This window comes from Syngnathoides biaculeatus, chromosome 13 (assembly GCF_019802595.1).
Source record: "Syngnathoides biaculeatus isolate LvHL_M chromosome 13, ASM1980259v1, whole genome shotgun sequence".
NCBI classification, from domain to species: Eukaryota; Metazoa; Chordata; class Actinopteri; order Syngnathiformes; family Syngnathidae; genus Syngnathoides; species Syngnathoides biaculeatus.
This window is the reverse complement of record NC_084652.1, coordinates 11,263,419-11,284,450: the sequence shown is the minus strand read 5'-3', so window position 1 is coordinate 11,284,450 and position 21,032 is coordinate 11,263,419. Positions and strand designations below refer to the sequence as shown.

General features: G+C 42.3%; 2 protein-coding genes and 2 pseudogenes across 2 annotated transcripts in view; 1 reads left to right on the top strand and 3 right to left on the bottom strand.

Annotated features, from left to right (window-relative positions):
• The window catches only part of sugp1 (SURP and G patch domain containing 1), a 61,845-nt gene that overhangs the window by 14,230 nt on the left and 26,583 nt on the right, over positions 1 to 21,032 (top strand). The gene's annotated exons all lie outside the window — the stretch shown is intronic.
• Positions 1 to 21,032, bottom strand: part of LOC133510544 (potassium/sodium hyperpolarization-activated cyclic nucleotide-gated channel 2-like) — a 34,093-nt gene that overhangs the window by 5,512 nt on the left and 7,549 nt on the right. Inside the window, exons 4-7 of the mRNA XM_061838580.1 lie at positions 13,485 to 13,703; positions 570 to 716; positions 240 to 480; positions 2 to 166 (exon numbers count right to left, since the gene is read on the bottom strand). Coding sequence (XP_061694564.1) covers positions 2 to 166; positions 240 to 480; positions 570 to 716; positions 13,485 to 13,703 — 772 coding nt within the window. The remainder of the gene's footprint in view (position 1; positions 167 to 239; positions 481 to 569; positions 717 to 13,484; positions 13,704 to 21,032) is intronic.
• Positions 2,025 to 2,142, bottom strand: LOC133511606 (5S ribosomal RNA; annotated as a pseudogene).
• On the bottom strand, positions 19,995 to 20,113 carry LOC133511577 (5S ribosomal RNA; annotated as a pseudogene).

Sequence of the window (21,032 nt, the reverse complement as noted above, 5' to 3'; positions counted from 1 at the left end):
CCTATACGATCCAAACGATCAATAGCCACCGTCTCAAAGGCTCGTCTCATCATGGGATATTCTTCCAGTACCTCGTTGAAGTGGTCGACAGATAGAGAGTAGAGTCGACAGTACGTCTCTGCTCGGACGCTGGCCGTCCGTCGACCCCTCGTCAACAGACAGATCTCTGAAACATTATGATGAAGTTTAAAAAAAATTGCCTTGTAACACACGTTGAAAAGACAGCTATTTTGTGTCACCTCCAAAATATGAGCCATCAGAGAGTTTCATAGCGAGTGTGCCTTTAGTGATGACACTGCACACGCCGTGCTGGATGAAGTACATTTTCTTTCCAATGGTGCCCTCCCGTATGATGTAATCATGTGGCTGAAATACCTCAAAGTGCAGTTTAGTCAACATAGCCGTGACAAAATTTGGCTCTGCGTTGGCAAAAAGGGGCATGGAGGCCACCAGCTTGCGACAATTGAAGTTGACAATTTCCTGAAGGAGGAACAATGAGCAAGATATGATGTGTTCAAAGATGAGAACACAGACATAAATACAGAAATTGTGCAATTTGTGCGTTTCACCTCTCGGAGCGGCTCGCTGAGCTCTCCCAGAATGCTCTCCTCATCAAACATCTTGCCTTGGTATCTGTGCTCGTAATAGTCGTGGATCTTCTGACGGAAGTCGGCAGGCAGTTTGTGGAAGGACATGTACTGCTCCACTTGTTTGTACTGTAGGAGGGAGCAGATTGGACAAAGTCAGTACAGCATTCTGTACTATTCCCCTGGACACTTTATTCGGTGACCAGATTCATGAGACCCAATAAAAGAACCCTCGCAAAGATTCCTAGTTCTTTGAACTTTGTTAAAATATAGGTATTCCATTCTGTTGTTTATAACTTTTTTTGGGGAGAAAATATAAAGGGAGCTCTTGTTGTTGTCTCTCTCATATCTATATCCAGACTATCGCACAACTTGTCACTTTAAACTCCATACACTCCTTAAATGTTGACAAACTTTGCACGATTGTCATTGCACTGGACTATCACTCTAAAGGGCCTTCTAATTGCTTGAAATACTACAAGACTGCATCCTTGCACAACTTTGCACGACTGTGAGCTCTTCTAAGGAAAGAAAAGTTCCTTGTCAGTTGACTATCTATTGTCCTTCGTTCTTGTTAGTTCAGCTGTTCTGTTCTTCGTACTCAACATGTATGTCTTACTAAGATGGCACCAACCAATGGAGACGAATTCCTTGTGTGTTGTTACATACTTGGCCAATAAAGCTGTTTCTGATTCTGATTTACTGTAAGACAAAGTAAGATGTCTTTGTTCTGGGAGGAGAGGGTGCCAATCGCATGAGCCAGATGATAACTGTCTGTTCATGTGTTGTAGAAATACACATACATGCTGTTTGACAACCCAATCTGTATGTCTAAAATCAGCCATTCCACAGAATACCATCAACTCATGTCAGACAATTGTTCTGCTCGAATACACACATGAAAAAGAGAACATATCCAGCTATCAATATTTAAGAGTGCAGGTCCTCAATTGGGTTGTGGGTGAACTGGGACTTATTACAGAGGTGGGGCACACACTGGAAAGTTCGCACATGAATCGCACTGCATATAACCAGTCACACTTACATTCACACCAAAGATGATCTAGAGTGTTCAATTAATCAAACATGGATTGTTTTTGGAATGCAGCAGCTGAAATTCGAACGGCAAACCTCACAGTCAGGCAACCATCCTCACCACTATTACACCATGCTGCATCTTATTATTCTGTTGTATGTAAGCATTAATTGTAAACTGTATCATCTGTCATTTAATGATTCATTTTCAGCCTCTCACTATATTGTATCTCACTGACATAGATCGATGATGGAGACCAAAATGCATTATTTGTCTTCTTCTTCTGTCCTGTTAGGGGTTGCCACAGTGTGTCATCTTAGATGAAGGCGTATTTGTTTGGCACAGTTTTTACGCTGGATACCCTTTCCGACGCAACCCCTCTGCATTTAGCCGGAGAGAGAAGCTTACAGCAACTGGTATTCCCAGGCGGTCTCCCATCCAAGTACTAACCAGGGCCAAACCGCTTAAATTCCGAGATCTGATGAGATCGGGCGTTCTCAGGGTAGCATGGATGTAAGCTCAGAATGCATCGTTTAGATTACATGACTAATCATTTTTGCAACAATTCGGTAAAATTGCCGAATTTCCTCCTGAGGGTTTCTCACGGAACACTAGTGGGCCGCGACACCCTGTTTGGGAACCACTGGTGATGATAAGAACTGCGTAATGGTGTTTTTATATGATATCAGAAATGGGGCGTCATCAACGGAGACAAGTCTTCATTCCCTGAAAACTACAGTGTGATGGACTTTTCATAGATTTTTTTTTTTTGGGGGGGGGCTATTATTTAGTGAAAAACTCATCTCTTTTCTCTCTTGGTGCCAGCACACTATGGTGAAGTGAGTTGAGGAGCTCCATTTAGACAAAAATAGTGCTTTGCTTCCATCTTGTGGCATCCATATTCAAAGATGAATGTTTTTAGGGGCAGTCAATCCCTCACAGATTTTTGTGGTACGGAACTCGGTCCCTGTGCTTTGCAAATAGTAGCCTCCATAAAAGCCTAATAAATCAGTTCAAAAATTTCTCCACCCTTAATGTGACCTGTACAACTCAAAATGAATTTAAAATGTATATATTTTAAAGAGAGGCACAAATGAATAACTGAAATATCACATACCAAACTCCTATTGTAACTGCATTTATCCCCCCGTGAAAAGAAGGGCTTCGCTGTATACGGCCAGGTTGCTAACAGATGATAAATGAAGAACTTTAGATTAGACGGGCTGTATAGTTGAACCCTGCTCAAATGCAGCGTTTCCTAAGACCACAGCCAGCTCAAAGCTGTTTAAAACATTAAACAAGGGGCTGTGTGACAACTCAACGTACTGGCACATTCTGTGTAGCATTTAGAGACCGAGAAGGTCATCCACCTCTTTATCCAATCTGTACTAAAACACCGTCACAATATACGCATACTAATATGCCACATATTTAAACTACATAATACCTCTCTCTGGCAGTGGCAATCACAACCGAGCATTATCACCATTATAAAGACAGAATTGATGTCATTATATTGCACAAGCCTGAATATGTATAAATATATATATATATATATATATATATATATATATATATATATATATATATATATATATATACACACACACACACACATTTCTATACATGTATTCTATATTTCTATATATCTTCCATTCTACATATTTTATAAATTATAGTCACGTGTAATACATAAAAAAAGAATTCAAATGCACATGACACTAATGACACTGGGCTATCATTTATTTGTGGCCTGTAAATTGGATCATCGGTGCGGGAATGCTGTGCTGTGACATACTCTATGATTAGCCCCGTGGTCCTAATCAGCATTGTGTGAAATGCTCCAGCAACGCCTCTAATGCAGTGTTCACTTACATTTCCTCTACTGTAAATATTATGTGCTTCAGCTCAGGAGCGCCGCTTCACTTTAACATTGATTGCTCCCACTTCATATGGATTGTGCAGAAATTATACAGCTCTTCTTATGACTACTCTCTCAGTTTCGTGGACCAGAGAGGAGCAACAAATGCATCACAGTTGGGTGATGACAACAGCCTTTGATGCACAGCTATTAGTACACACTGAACTTCATCACTGATGTCTGAGCCAGAAATAAAACAGACGTAAGGGGGCATAATTTATTCATTTGATTATTTATTTAGCCCTCCTGGAGCTGTCACCGTATCGTGGTGAATGTTTGTGTGTCTCAATGATCCTAGGGGTTACAGTGAAGAAAATAAGTATTTCAACACCCTGCTATATCGCAAGTTCTCCCACATATAAATCATGGAGGGTTCTGAAATTTTCATCGTAGGTGCATGTCCACTGTGAGAGAGAATCTAAAAAGAAAAATCCAGAAATCTCAATATATGATTTTTTTTAATGATGAATTTGTGTGATACAGCTCCAAATAAGTATTTGAACACCTTCGCTTCTTCCATTTTCTACTGATTGCTCCAACAGTGGACCTTTTTTCACCAAGCTGCTTGGCAATTTCTCCATAGCCCTTTCCAGCCGTGTGGAGTTGTGCAATGTTGTCTCTGGTGTCTTTGGACAGCTCTTTGGTTTTGGCCATGTTACGGGTTTGAGTCTTACTGATTGTATGGGGTGAACAGGTGTCTTTATGCAGCTAACGACCTCACACAGGTGCATCTGATTCGGGATAATACATGGAGTGGAGGTGGACTTTTGAAGGCGGACTAACAGTCTTTGAGGGTCAGAATTCTATCTTGTAGAGAGGTGTTCAAATACTTATTTGCAGCTGTATCACACAAATAAATTGTTAAAAAAAAATCATACATTGGGATTTCTGGATTTTTCTTTTTAGATGATCCCTCTCACAGTGGACATGCACCTACGAAGAAAATTTCAGAACCCTCCATGATATCTAAGTGGGTGAACTTGCAATATAGCAGGGTGTTCAAATACTTACTTTCTTCACTGTAAGTTGTCTAGGGCTTCAAGCCCCTGGTATGGTGACCCGTAACAAAGTGGTCCTAGGTAAGGGACCAGACAAAGCATGCTCAAAGATCTCTTATGCTGAGCACAAATATTGGACCTTGATTTCCCTCTGGGGCCAGACCAAGAGGTGGGGCTTGAAGGCGAGCACATGGTGGCCGGGCCTGCACCCATGGGGTCTGGCCGGTCACAGCCTGAACGGGTATTGTGGGTTGCCCTTCCCTTGGGCTCACCACCTGTGGGAGGGGCCAGAGAGGTCAGGTGCAAAGTGAGCTGGGTGGTAGCCAAAGGCGGGGACCTTGGCGATCCCATCCTCAGTTACAGAAACTGGCTCTCGGGATGTGGAATGTCACATCTCTGCAAGGGAAGGAGCCAGAGCTGGTGTGTCCGGTTAAATTTATACTCTTTCATCTTGTTCTATTGGTTCATTGTTCCTTGTCCCCACTGGGTGTGTCCCCCATCCCATCCCACAAATAAGAAGACAATTTCACTGTTGTAACGTTACTTGTGGTGAAATATCCAGACTATTTTTCCTTTGTGGTTTGCACCCCTATTCTCCTTGTACCTTCCCTCCCTCTGTCTGTCCCATAGAACTATTTTTCTGTCTGGCTGCATTTTTAAGAAACGTCAGAATAATTTAAAAAATTGAAAATAAGCAGAGGGAGTATTTCAAACTCCTCTCCTGCTTAGCAAAACGGTTCCAGCAGAGCAGAAGGCATACAAATCCACCATTCTGGATGGCCATGCAGCTGAACAGGACAGGTTTACAAAAGAAAACACCGCCCCACATTCAGCAGGTTATTGGTTCAAATGGCGTGTTTGAGCCTTTCATACTGTAGATGAGAAGTGCTGATTAGGAGCAAAATTGAGTTGTCAAGAAGTGCACGGGAGAACCCAACGCTCTGCTTGAACAGCTGCTGATCCACATATGAACCCTTTTTGATGCATTTCAAAGTGCATGTGGGGAGAGAAGGAGGACACTAATTGGTAAATATGGGATTTATACAGCAGTGGATATTATCAGAAGCGCTGACCTACATTTACAACCCAAATTATAATGTTTGTTCTTTGAATTTGTATTAATTTATTTCCAACGGTCTGCTTCTTTTGACTGTACTGCTTCCAATAGGTCTAGGTATATGTTGGATTTTTTTTATTTTTTGTCTAATCAGATAAGTCTTTATGTATTGGTCTGTTAATCTATTCATAGGAGGCACTTCAGTCTCATTAGTGCTGGTCCATATAATAAATTACATTAACAATTAATGTGAGTTTCTACAGTGAAGCGGTTTTAAATTTCATCCTCGCAGTGCCAACTGGCTGGCTCTCGATGTCAGCATTTCCCCTCTTCTGATTGGTTGGTCTGAGCAAGACTTTGAGTAACGAAGTAGTGATGTGCATAGATGAATTTATTTATTTAATAATCAGGTTAAGTATGATGCCTTTCATTTTTAGGTTTTGTCATGTTATATACAAGTATTTATTCTAAACTGCTCTAGATGGTGTTCGTGGCACAGTTGCATGCTGTGATAATTGCGTTTTTGTATATTATCAATGGTTTCTAGAATTGTGACATGATAGTGGTGGTATTAAGAGGTGAATTGAATCAGATAGGTCTCCACATTTCACTTTATTGGCAGTTTTTGATAAATGGACAGAGTGTACAAAAAAACAAGAAGTTTCACAGAGGACACGGAGCAAGCAATTAACTGGTGCGTCACAGTGGCCGTGAGGGGACTGAGAAACAGCCAAATGAGAGAAAATGACATCCATTTGCTGTCACTTGCATGACGTATGTAGCAGCACAACTCTCCGCTGACATTTTGTCATACAAACCACCAACTCATTGCAATTTCTCATTTGTCATTCAGTGACCAATAGAACTAGGATCTCTTTTCCTTTCCTCTTCCTGCACTTTCATTTCACAACTGCTCTCCATTGGAAATTCTAATTCAGGCTCATCCCAAACGGCCATAAGGATGTATAATTCATTCACTTTATTCCTGCCTAAATCTCCTCATTATCTTATGAAGCGCATTCGCCAAAGAGAGGGACATCAGATAGATAGTAAGTCGGAGCTTGTCTTGTCTGACTTCCATTCACCAAAGTACTTGTGGGGAGGAACAACATTCTGTGGGGTCTCGCCCTCTACAAAGCCTCTTTAAATTAAACAACCAAAGGAAACATACTAGTTTGAACATCATACATAAATTCTACTGCAGTATTTTTTTTAAAAAGTAATAATCCATACAAGGTAGCACGGTGGATCAGCTGGAAAGCGTTGGACTCGCAGTTCTGAGGACTCGGGTTCAATCCCAGCCCTCCCTGTTTGGAATTTGCATGTTCTCCCCGTGCCTGCGTGGGTTTTCTCTGGGCACTCTGGTTTCCTCTCACATCCCAAAAACATGCAAAATTAATTGGACACTCTAAATTGCCCCTAGGTGTGATTGAAAGTGCGGCTGTTTGTCTCTATGTGCCCTGCGATTGGCTGGCAACCAGTTCAGTGTGTACCCTGCCTCCTGCCCATTGACAGCTGGGATAGGCTCCAGCGCTCCCGCGACCCTTGTGAGGATAAGCAGCGAAGAAAATGGATGGATGGATAATTTGCACAACTACTTTATAAAAAGACACGAGTGTAGAGCTGTGTTTGACTAAAGACGTCTGCAAGGTCAGCCTGCTTCAGTATGATTGGAGTGATCAGTGACAGGCTGTCTGGTTGGCAGAAGACTGAGAGCACTGTTGTGACAGACGCATGGAGACAGAGGCGAGGCACAGGAAGAAAACGTTGTTGCTTCCCGTCATCAGCTGCATTATGCCAACTAGCTCAGACTGCACAGCTTCTGCACAGCGTCTCGCTTATACTGGGGATTGTGAGGAGTGGGTCCAGTAACACGAGAGAAGAGCAATTCAAGATTAATCACAACACTGAGGGGATAGTCACTGCATTTCCAATGCATTAAAATGTCACTCGGAAGATTTGCTACAAAAGGTCTCCAATGTTGTGTAGATTTCTTATTTTAGCGATGCTATTATGTCCATGTATAATTATTACTCGGAATTAGAATCCAAGAAGAAAATACAATTATTCCTTTGATCCCTTTTTTTTGCACTGCTTTCCTCATTTGACTCTCGGCCGATGACTGACTTTGGGCAAAAGGAGTGATACACCTTGGACTGCTCGCTAAGCAGTCGCAAGTTCTCCCTGTCCTATATTTCCTGTCAAAGCAAATGGTGAGAAAAGGGCATTCAACCAGCAAAACAACTAGTCAAAACAAAACCATAAAACAAGACTTTACCCAAGATACTGTATGACTAATATCATCATTCCCTCCATTATATGAACATATCTAAAATCAACATTTCCAAAAACCTTGCCGCAAAGCCAATTGTTTGCCAGGTTAAAACAAGCACCCAAGTGTTTCAAGCAAAGTCTTTCTGTACTTGGCGATTTGATGGAGAATTCAAGCAATATTTCCTTTTAAAATTATTTTCAGGAAAACATTTGTCTTTACATTCACACGTTTTATACATTGTCACTTATTTTTTAACTCATGGGTAAGGATACAGTTGTCATTAAATTGAAGACTGTTAAATAGCAATAATTTTTCACATCATCTATGGACCAAACACTACTTTTACGGTGCATATGTTTTACACACACAAAACTGATAACATGCCGTTCTATGTCTGAAATCGATACACATACGCACACACACACACTCACACACTGTTGAAGCCAGAAGTTTACATACACTATGAAAAAGACATTTCATTGTTTGTTTGAAGTCAAATCAGATTAAACCTCTCCTGTTTCAGGTCAGTAAGGATTACCAAAATTATTTAATTTTGTTAAATGCCACAATAATGAGAGAGAAATTTTCTTGCATGACTTGGGTCAAACGCTGTGGGTAACCTTCCCCAAGCCTCTGACAGTACTCTGCTGGAATCCTAGCCCATTTATCTTCCCACAAATCGCACTGGTTGAATTCCAAGTTGTCCTAATTGCACAACAATCATGCAACACGATTTAATTTGTCCAGGATCACATATACTATCGGCATCATAAAAGTTTTAACTTAAAATTCCTATCATACAGTTATAAAGAGAAGTTAACCACTGAATCAGTGTTTCACAAAATTTATGGAGCCGATGCCCATTAGAAAAATCTTACAGAACACCATCAAACTAAATTGTCACTCTGTTCTTTTCATATCTTTAAAATTAAACTACTTGTGAAGTTAAAATCAAATAAAGTTAAAATCAAAATACCATGTAAATTTGACACCCCACAGAGAAGACTGCTGTTAACATTTCTGCTAAACTTGAATGATAAACTCAATCACCAAGTAATTAAAATGAGGATTCATAATGCTGAAAAATGAAGTCGTAGTCTCTGTTCCCTGGTCCAATGGGCACATCTTCTTAATGTGCTGAGACCACGCCCCGCTCATTTGTAAACTGACAATCAAATAAGACTTGAAAATGGATGTCACTTTGTCTAACACTGTTCACATGGAAACATAATGCACTGTGTGTATTATGAAATTAATTTGTTCCAGAAGTTGTTTCATTCCGTGAATTTTTAGTAAGTCGAAGCGCTTTTTACATGTAAATAGACTCATCCGTTCCAAGCCAGCTCAGTTTCATTTCGAAGTTGTTTATCCTGTTCAAGAAGAGTAGAGTACATACTGTGGTCATGTGCCCAAGAACAGACCCATCCATCCATCCATCCATCCATCCATCCATCCATCCATTTTCCACTACCTATCCGAGGTTGCGTCGTGGTTTGCTGGGCCAGTAGCTTTAGAAGGGATGCCCTCTGAGGACTCCAAAAAGAGTGGGTAAATGATCTTTGGTACATAGGCACAAACAACAGTCAGGACCCATCCCCCCACCTGAAGGCAGAGGAGGCTCCCCTCTCATCCACTGGGGTGAACCCCAATGTATAGGCGCCAAGGTGGGAGGCAACAAATGGACCCACAAAGTGGAAGAGGGTACAACCTCTCTTGAGTGGTCAGGTACCAGAGCCCAAGCCGTGTGTGGAGGCAAGCCCGACTATATCAGAACCTCTCGACCTCACACACCAGCTCAGGCTCCTTCCCGGCTAGACAGGTAACATTCCACATCCCTAGACACAGCTTCTGTAAATGGGGATCAGATCACCAAGGTCTCTGCCTTCGGCTACTGCCCATTTTATTCTGCACCCGACTGCTATGGACCCCTCCACTGGTGGTGACCCCATATGAGAAGAGGGACCACATTACCGTCTCAGGCTGTGGCTATCCAGGCCCCATGTGTGCAGGCCCAGCCACCAAGCACTCGCCCTTGACCCCCAGCTCTAGGGCTCCCTCCAGAGGGGGGACCCAGTGACCCGCGTCTAGACAAGGGAAACTTCAATCCATTCAAGTTTTTCATCATTGCGGTCTTTTCCCTTTACTTTGTCTGGTCCCTCACCTAGGACCTGTTTGCCATGGGTTGCCATACCAAAGCCATGAAGTCCCAGACAACTTAGCTCCTAAAATCACTGGGACCCACAAACCTCTCCGTAATGGTATCCTTTCTGTACAGACTTGCTGAGTGCAGGATGTGACCAAGTAAGTCAGTTCAAAATACGTCTTTTGCCTTTTAAAGGGCTACAAACATTTCGCAAAACCCTCAAATTAACACTGAAGAAATGCAATGCAGAACTCGCATCCATGTGGGACTGATTTTGTCTCATCTCCAACTCAACCAGAATACAAATACAAATAAAATGCCGGCCACAAATAAAACGCTGACGCAAACAAGATAAACAATGTAAAATAGCCCAGGCACATTTTAGCATCTTGGAGTGCACAAGGATTTCTTGTGACAACAAGGCCTCTTAGTCTCCCACAGGTTACCCCCACATCCCCCTCCTCCAAGCTGCTTCCATGTAGCAGCCAACATGCAGTACAGCACTGCATCTCTCAAGGACACCACCACCAAAGAAAAAGAGGAAAGAGAGAGAGGAAGCGAGAGAGAGAGAGCAGAAGATGGAGACAGAGCGATTGAGAGCAAGAGAGAGAGAACTAAAGGGCAAATAAAGAAAAAGATCAGTTGCAGCGCTTTGAGCAATGCAGGGTGGATGAGAGAGCATTGAAAAGAGGAAGAGTAGACATTAAAGAGAGGAAATAAAGACGGGTGTTTGAAATTACTCCCTATTTACTATATAATGCACTGTATGACTGCCATTTATAGTTATTTCATGAAATACTCTCCTTAAAACAATATGGTGTTTTTTTTTTCATTTGTTCAACATTTATTACAGATGGTGGACCGGTCATTAATGTGGTTTATCTTGATTATGAAATAGCAATGATGTATTCAACATTCTAAAATTGTGTGTGAAGACTTTTTTTCATGTGACTGATAAGGTTGGGCATCGTTTTAATTTGAGCCATTCCGATCCTGATTATGATTCTTCATTTCAAAGAATTTCCTCTAAGCCATCCAGAAATCGTACTTCATGGCCCTCACCAAACTCCTCGCATGTCTGAGTGTTTGCCCCAGTGACCACAAAATCTCCATTACGCTTCACCAGTCGGTACCAGTTAGATGCCTCTGGAGTCCCACAGGCCAAACAGGCCCGATAGGACTATTTTTTAATCTTCATGGCATGCCTCACCGCTGGTGTCCACATTTGAGTTTGGAGATTGCCACCACGACAGGTACTGACAACCTTACGGCCACAGCTCCGGTCGGCCACCTTGGAGGCCCGGAACTTGGTTAAATCGGACTCAATGTCTCCCGTCACCCCTAAGACATAAGTGAAGTTCTGTCGGAGGTACCAAATGAAACTACTTCTAACACGGGATTCTGCCAGAGATTTCGGCAGACCCTCGCAATAAGTTTGGGCCTCCCTGGTCGGACCGGCATCTTCCCCCCGCATCGGGGACAACTAACCACAAGATGGTGATTGGTTGACAGTTCTGCCCCTCTCTTAACCGGAGTGTCTAAGTTGTGCGGCCGTAGGTTCGATGGCACAACCACAAAGTTGATCATCGAACTACGACTTAGGATGTCCTGATGCCAAGTGCACATATGGACACTCTCATGCTTGAATGTGGTGTTTGTGGTGAGCACAGAACTCCAATAACAGAACAACAAGCTGGTTCTGATCGAGAGGTACCGTTCCTCCCAATCACTTTTCCAGGTCTCAGTTTCTTCACCTGCATGAACATTGAAGTCCTCCAATCAGAACAGTGGAGTCCCCAGTGGGAGCTCTCTCCAGCACCTGCTCGAAGGACTCCAAAAAGGTGGGTACTTGGTGCATAGGCACAAACAACAGTTAGAACCAGTCCCCCCAAACAGAGGTGGAGGGAGGCTACCCTCTTGTCCACTGGGGTAAACGCCAATGCACAGGTGTCGACCAGGGGGAAATATGTACACCCACACCTGTTTGGTGCCCCCCACCGTGGGCAGTTCCAGACCAGAAGAGAGTCCAACGCCTCTCAAGAGGACTGGTACCAGAGCCCAAGCAGTATGTGTGGAGGTGAACCAGACTATATTTAATTTGAACTTCTCAACCTCACACACCAGCTCTGGTTTGTTTTTTTTTTTTTCACAACAGTTTATTGCCATTTCCATTCATTTCAATAGGGAAAGGTGTTTTGAGATCTGATTCTTTTGAGTTGAGATTATCATGGAATAGATTAAATTCATATCACAAGGCACCACTGAATAGTGATTGAGTAGGGAATCTGTGAATGAATCCGATTCACTCATTCCTTAACTCCCACATCATTTCATCAGGATTTTTTGCCAACCGCATTGTGCAATATATAAAAATCCCTATGGAGTGATCAGCCAATGACTGAAGGATTTTTCAAGACAGCCAGCGAGGCAGCCATGTTTCCCTACGTCACCTTCAAGATGACATTGGCAGGAGACACAGGTCTGCTGCCTCATCAATTCTACAGCTGCCCAAGGGGGACATCATATCACACACGCTCCTGCCCCCCACCCCTCTGTCTCTCTTCCACATCATCACATTAGCACGCCCGGCCACACAAGCCCCGCCCCTGGGCGATGTGCGGCCTCTACCTGGCTGAACACACCCGGGGTCTCTGATTGGCTGCTGGGTGCAAGCAGCGCTCCCTCACTTGGAGAAACTCTGCTTAGAAACAGAGATGCTGCTTTGTTTCCTGCACAGGCCACTGCTGCAGCTCGGATCGCTCCATCCTCATTCACAATGTGTCTGATCACAAAGACACACACTGATCAAAATAAAGTGGTAGCTTGACTTTGGAGTTGAAGTCATTCCATGATCAAACTACTATGGCTAACCAGTTGTCCTCATTGGAATTAAGTAACATGTCTAATTACATTCCAGACCACAAAAGAAATTGCAATTTTTGTTTTTTAATAGCAGTGTATTTATTAGAGGTGCAAAGATTAATTCACAACAAGCGAATGGGTGTTATTGTTAGTTGGATCCCTACACTGTATTGTATAAAATATTAAAACGAGATACAAAGTGATTGCAATGGAATGAACTTGTTTTATAAAGGTACTACAGTACCTCAAAAAGCCTCAACTGTCAAACAAGATGTTTTTTTGCACTGGTGAGAATCAAAGTAGTCTAGATTATTTAATGTTTGTTTGTTATTTGGAACAAGTGGTAAGATGTTGTGTGATAATAAAATATGTGGCAAAAGAAAATGGATGGGTGGATGTACCTAATGCTGTGTCTGGGGACTGCATCCAAGCAGTCCTGTTTGCCATTGCTATTTATAGTTTGCCACGTGTGTGTGTGTCATTATACATGGAGTGTAAAAATTGTTGAACTGGAGAGGACAATTTAAAGTACAGTGAAATCGTTTTAATATCTTGTCTATTTAAAGTTGGACTTCAGAAACAATGAAGTTCTTTTACTGGCCTACCTTTTCTTGATATTGGCGTCTGGAGGAGTCCAGGGATTGGATGAGAGCTGTGGCGTGGCCAATAAAGACAGCGTAGCAAGTTGCTCCCACGATCATACTTAGCATGGTGAGCCAGATATCCGACAAACTTTCAGGGGCTTGGCGGCCGTATCCGATGCACAGCATGTGGCTCATTGCCTTGAACACGGCGAAAGAGTACAGCTCAGACCAAGTATCATTCTGTCAAAAGAAAAAGAGAGGGACAATCAAATAGTTAAATGTTTTGTTTAAATAAAAAGGCGTGTTTAGAAGCAGAGCAGCGGAACGGTATTGGGAGAGCAGGGTTACAAAAAAGAACTCAAGGGACGGTGATGCAATACAAAGACAGAGAAGGGGAACGGAGACCATCGGGGGAATTCTTCCAGGCCTCATCAGCTGAGCAAAGAGGCTAGAAAATACCAGTAATTTCCTCAGAGAAAAATGATAATGAGAGCTTGTTAAATACATCCAATCAGAGCAGCCTGCATGACACTGACTCTGGTAATCAGCTATTTGTTTCGATATTCAGACAGTAGCAAAATGTTATTTGACTTAAACGACACAATGGTGCCTTGAGTTAAGAGCTGAATTCATCCCGTGACTATGCTTATATTGTAAATCATCTTTCCCCATTGAAATGTATGGAAATGCCATTACTTCATTCCAGCACCCCACCTCCTGCCAAAAAAAAAATTAAAGCACTTTATGATATTGTACTTCATCAAAACAGGGTAATAACATTATTGAATAGAATATACATTTTTAAACAGGATGGACAAACATGCCAAACGTGTTTAATAGCTGCCTGGTGTTCACTTTGCATCCGTAGAAGCCCTGACCAAATCTGAGGGACCCCAGAAGAGCGTGACAAGCTGGTAGGGAACGTACTGCCGTCCATGGTAAATCATGAGCCAAAATGTACTGCCCCTCACAGTCTACCACAGATACTGTGAGAGACTGTGAGAAAACTAGGCAAGAGTTGAGTTCTTTGTGAATAAAACAGCCAAAACTCCATGCCAAACAGGGGTGCTGTAGCCGCCAGGAAGACAATGTAGATTTATCCTTCCAGCAGTCACCTAAAGAACAAATGCAAACAATAGAAAAGGAATAACATTGTTACAGGCCTGCAGCATCGAGCACCTCTCCTTCATTGAAAAATCCAAAAATAAACACAGCTCCACCAAGCGGGCTGAGGCTAAATAGTGGATCTGGGAACAGAAAGAGAAACAGTGGAGTGCAACAGATTGAATAATAGATGAACAACGAGCACTTTGATTCTGAAATAGCTCAGTCAAAAGAGAGGAGGGAGTCTCAACAGTTCTCCCAAGAGGGTTCAGTTTGGGAACTATCATTATTTGTGCTTGAAAATCAACGTCTCCGTCAGCTGCACATCGACTTCTTGACGAGCCTAATATGCCTTTTTGTCAACTCTCTGGCTACTGTATTGATTGGAACATGCACACTACACTAGTAATGAGATCCAAAATTAAGGCTTATCTTAGAAAAGGCCATTTTTTAATAATCACCTTGTATAACATTGTGAGATTGTAGTGGTGTTGCTCATGTTGTGACTGGTGAAAGTATGCTTCGATACAATTTTACATCCTGACTGACAATAAAGAGGTCAACTATGGTCACCTGCTTCCAGAAGTGGAGCATTTAGCAACTAGCTCCTGAGTTGGTACAGTTCTAAATTCCACCAAAGATTTAAAAAAAATTGAAAAATACACTCATTAAGGCGTGACAGTAGATGATGATAAATATGTCTCTAGTCCTATTTTGTGACTCTAATTTGATACACAAGAATCCACCGTGCCGGTTAAAAACCAACCAATCAGACAGAAGGCGAGCTTTATGAGGTGTCAATAATTTGTCGTCCACTCACGGGCATACTCATCTCAGACACAACCCTGTGGCCTTGCAAAAAATAAAACTTGAAAGAGATAACATTTAGTGTGTAGTAATACTTAATTATGAACTAGATACATTTCTGAGGTTGGAAGGTAAGAGGTCAGTGCGAGACCACGAGGTGTGGCTGCAAGTGGACAACAAACAACTGACACCTCATAAATCGTGCTTTCTGTCTCTGACTGGTTGTTTTTCCTTGGGCACAGTTTCAATTTAAATGTACAAGATGGGGCAAGACATCTGTTTTTTTTTTTTTCTTTTTGCGCATCATATTTATCATGTATTTGCTATCAATTCAAAATGACTGTCTCAACAAATCTGACAAATTGATTTTTGGGTGGGGCAGGGGGAAAATTCCATACCCTTTAAATTCCTTTCTTCCATGAAGTATATGAATATCCATTCATCCATTTTCTGAGACATTTATCCTCACAAGGGTCGCAGGAGTGCTGGAGTCAATCTCAGCTGTTAATGGGCAGTAGGCGGGGTACACTCTGAACTGGTTGCTAGCCAATTACAGGGCACATGGAGACAGGCAACAGTTGCACTCACAATCACCCCTAGGGGCAGTTTAGAGTGTCCAATTAATGTTGCATGTTTTTGGGATGTGGGAGGAAACCAGACTACCCGGAGAAAAGCCATACAGGCAAAGGGAGAACATGCAAACTCCACATAGGTGGGTCCGGGATTTGAACCCCAGTCCTCTGAACTATGAGGCCAACGCTTTACAGCTGCGCCACCGTGCCACACAATTTATAAATATTTAGATTCAATTAAAATAGACTTGTCGCCATGGCAACACTTGTGATGTTGACATTTCCTGGTCACGCCTCCCTAACAGTGTTTGAATTGACAAGATAAAGCCCAGTGATAGTAAAAAACAGGACACGATGGTATCGGAATGCACGTCGTGTAGTATTGCCACTGTCTGACTGAGATAGGACAAGAAATTATGGCAGTTGTATGACATCGTGCAATCGGGAAAAACCAAATTTGTCTTGTAGCGTGATCCACAGATAAGGGTCTCTCCACACAAACTTTGAAGTAGTGAAGCTTGAAGAACTTTTGTGTGATGAAAGACGACAAATGGGAAGAAGCAGACGAGTGAAAATGGCCAAATGGTCAAATGACCAAATGTCCAGTGGCTGATTAGTTGAACAAATATCAGAAGATAATCTACACACGTGATAAAGCTCTTGGCCCGACCATGCCACGCACTCATCAGCTCAATTTACAGTGGTTTATCTGGCTTTCATGTGACTGGCGTTCTCTTTTTGAGACTTTTCTTCCACTCCTTGTCAGTGCGTGAGGTCTTAACTCTGCGGTCAGTTCTATGAAATATAATCGTGTGCAGTAGGGAAGCTGAGGGAGGGCAAGGTCAACTCAAGCACATTTTATGAGATAAAAGGAAAATGTGACTGCAGCCTGGTACCAAAGTTGATTCAAACTTGATATACATTACTGTGAAAAAATGTGAGGCCACCAATACCTCCTTCAGCTGTCATTTTCAGAGTCAAATTAGTATTTAGTGGGACAGCTACAATTGGCAGAATGATGCAGAAATACAAAACCAATTTCCCAAAAACTTTGTCAAAGGGAAAGCATGTTCAATCTTGACAATACGAACAAAAATGTAGATTCAGACATTTAGTTTGCATTATTAAGGCTGAAAAGAAGCTGTCTCATGCAAGAATCATAATTGTCCCGTGTCCTCCGTGAACCAGGAAGAAGATTGCTAACTAACGGCCTACTGAGTGGCAATAAAATTATACGGTGCCGTGAAAAATCCTCATCAAACCAATTTTAGTAGCCTACAAAGCGAACCCAAGTAAATATAAAATGTAATTTCTAAATTCATGTTTTATTTGTTCAGGAAAAACATCCCAACCCTTCTGTGTGTGTGTAAAAATAATATAACTGGCCCTGAAAAGTATGTTTCAGATCTTGTCCTGCTGCATAACCCAAGAGCGCTTGAGCTTGAGGGCATGAACTGATGGCAGAAAATTCAGCTGCAGGATTGTCTAGTTTACAGCAAAATTCATTCGACCATTAATCACAGCACGCTGTCCAGGTGTTGAAGTAAAAAGCAGCCCCAGACAAGCACACTTCCACCATTATGATTCTGCTGAATCAGCATTATGAAATGCTGTTTCATTTTTATGGCAGATGTAACAGGCTATACACGTTCAATAAAGTTCAACGATTTGGTCGATGATATCAGTATTCGGCTGAAGGTGAGCATTTTATGCTGATCGACTGCTTGGAATTATTGCCAAAATTTGCTGATAGATGTAGAATATTTCAATAAAGGTCTTTCAGAACATGACGCATTTATTCACATTACAGTTCCTTTGCAAATGTGAGGTAGTGTGTTCTCTTTTTCACCATCTGTGATAAATGTTGAGAAAATCAAATCAATTTTTGATGCAAAATGAATACACAAGTTATCCCCATTCCTTCCAACCATCCATCCATTTTCTTTGCTGCTTATCCTCATGAGGGTCGTGGGAGTGCTCGAGCCTATCTCAGCTGTCAATGGGCAGGAAGCTGGGTACACCCTGAACTGGTCGCCAGCCAATCGCAGGGCACATAGAAACAAACAGCTGCACTCACAATCACACCTAGGGTCAATTTAGAGTGTCCAATTAATGTTCCTTCCAACCATCCCTCCTTATTCTGAATGTTTTCTTTATGAATAGTTCCAATGAACGTATAACTTTTTGTTTTTCAGTTAAAAAACTTTCCCAAAAAAATCTAGTATTATCTTTGGTGATTACAGCACATCTTTTTTAATGTCCCTAGATAAGAGAGGATCGCGCCAAAGAAGTATGTTGAAGTGAGAATTCTTGACTGAGAGACAGTCTTTGCCTATCGGGAGGAACTAAATTTAGAGCATCTCTTCAGAGCATGCGTATGTTTTTGCTCTGCTACACTGACATTTCCGGAGCATCTTTATAAGTCATATAATGTGGGACCTATATTTTTTTCAGTATTTGTGGGGATTGACTATACAGTACACACCACTATGAAGAACCTCAGCTGTGTACTCTACTAATACAGCAAGGCGCCGTCACGACATTTACCTTTTTAAATAAACCGTGCGATGGACATGGCTACTGAGAGCTTCACCAAATTCGAACCAAAATGAATGGATTAAAGTTCTGGTACATTATGAAAACAGCCTCGGTCCCTGAGGTGTTTCAAGTTCTGCTGAATCCAATTACTGGTTGGCAGATGTCAACCACCATTACACAATGTTCTCAACGGGTCCTGCTTGAGGGCCCCCCTTGCTACCGAAGCCACTGTAAGGGTGTGAACTTTGATGGACGGCTTGGCTGCAACACAATGGCTAATGTTACAAGTTGTCAGCCACTCAATAGGGGGGTGGTCTCAGGTGGCTCGAGGCGGACTGCGCCACGCCAGAGCAGCTCTTTACTTTTAGAGTGACAGGTCTCTCGCTGTCTCTGATTGTAGAACGGGAGAGAGCGATGGACGAGCCAGTGTCCTGTCATTCAGAAATCACACCACAACTTCAAAATGGAACCAAAACAGAGCAAATTCATCCTTAATTAATCCATGTACTGAAAGTTTTTTAAGGTCGTCTATGTATGTTGCTTGGGTTTTAACATCACAGATGTGCATAGTTTGTGATAACCTTTCTGACCCTGTACCATTCCTGTAAAGTGTAAAAAAGTTTGACATGTCTGATGACCACTCTCAGCTATTGTTTGTTTTGTTATAGCTCTAAGTGTCGTAGTATTTCTTTTTCCAGCTACTATCGTCAAACATATATAATATATTTGCAGGGAATAAAATCTCTGGTTTACTTCACAGGGTCATTAAGTGTGCTTTATTGTTCTGTTTTCATTAACAAGTTGGCTAAATCCCAATTGAATTTCCTTAACTACAACTAAAAGAAATCTCCTATCAACACAAACACACAAGATCTTGTTTTATTGTCTCATTAACTCCCTACTATGTGTAGCAATAAAAACAAGGATGAGACCAATCCCTCAAAGCCAAAATCGAGAGGCAATTACACGGTAAAAAACATTGAGCCTGTCGTTGAAAAAAGAACAAATCTGTCTAAAAGTGCATTTGGCCATGTGCCTGTGGTGTCCCCACACTCGGTAAAAGGCCGACAGACAGATGTATACACGACCAGCTTTTATCTCTCAAAGATGCATAGCAACAAAGAAGCCAGCTGTCCAGCCATATTCACCCTCAACCCTCCTTCCTCTCTTTTATCTTTTCTGTCGTCACCCCATCACGTTGAAGCACCGGGAGGAAATCTCACACCCATGCTGAAATCTCTGTAGATCTGAACTGCGAACAACAACATTTCATGGAGCAATAATAGCATCGTTGCAACCAGTTGCGGTAGTAGTGGTTCACAGAACAGTGTGGGTTTTTGTTTTGATCTACACTATATTGTCTCAACTTTTACCATTACTTCTTCTTCTTTTCCTTTCGGCTTGTCCAGTTAGGGGTCGCCACATCTTAGATGAACACATATTTGTTTGGCACAGTTTTACGCCAGATGCCCTTCCTGACGCAACCCCTCTGCATTTAGCCGGGGAGAGAAGCTTACAGCACCTGGTATTCCCAAGTGGTCTCCCATCCAAGTACTAACCAGTGCCAAACCTGCTTAGCTTCCGAGATCTGACTAGATCGGGCGTTCTCAGGGTAGCATGGCCGTAACCTACTTTTACCATTACCTCAACCTCAATTCTGTTTTTGTTTTCTTGCATCAGTCGTTACGCAGCGCAATTGCAAGTTACTTTGTCCCATTTCTATCACTATAACATGCAGATACCGAGACGCCTACCTTCAAACGTTGCATCTTCCCTGGATGCCACATTTTATGGAACAGCCTGGTGGTCTTCTTTAAATTCCCAAGCAAGGAAATAACGCTGCAGACAAGCCTGTAGCCCACCCGTCAGCCATTAGGCGCCACAAATGCTTGTTAAGTCATGAGATAGCTGATTGTTGGCTGACAACACATAGCCATTAATGTCTAAACAGCTGGAAACAAAAGTGACTACAACCCTTGGTGAAAATGTCCAAATTGGGACCAATTAGTGTCTTAAGGTCTCAGGTGTGAATGGGGAGCAGCTGTGTTAAATTTGGCGATATCGCACTCCCACTGGTCACCGGACGTTCACTATTTACCAGTACAATAATTTCTAGTCATGTTGTAATGGATAGGCTGACAGATGAGGTTAGACTGGAATCCCCTTGGACCATGATGTTCACAGAGGATATTGTGATCTGCAGTGAGCACAGGGAACAGGTGGAGGAACAATTAGAAAGATGGAGGCATGCACTGGAAAGGAGAGGATTGAAGATTAGTCGAAGTAAAACAGAATATATGTGCGTGAATGAGAAAGGTGGAGGGGGAAGAGTGAGGCTACAGGGAGAAGAGATAGCGAGGGTGGACGACTTCAAATACTTGCGGTCAATAATACAGAGCAATGGAGAGTGTGGTAAGGAAGTGAAGAAACGGGTCCAAGCAGTTGGCGCAAGGTGTCTGGTGTTCTATGTGACAGATGAAGGGCAAAGTTTATAAAACAGTGGTGAGGCTGGCCATGATGTACAGATTACAGACGGTGGCTTTGAAGA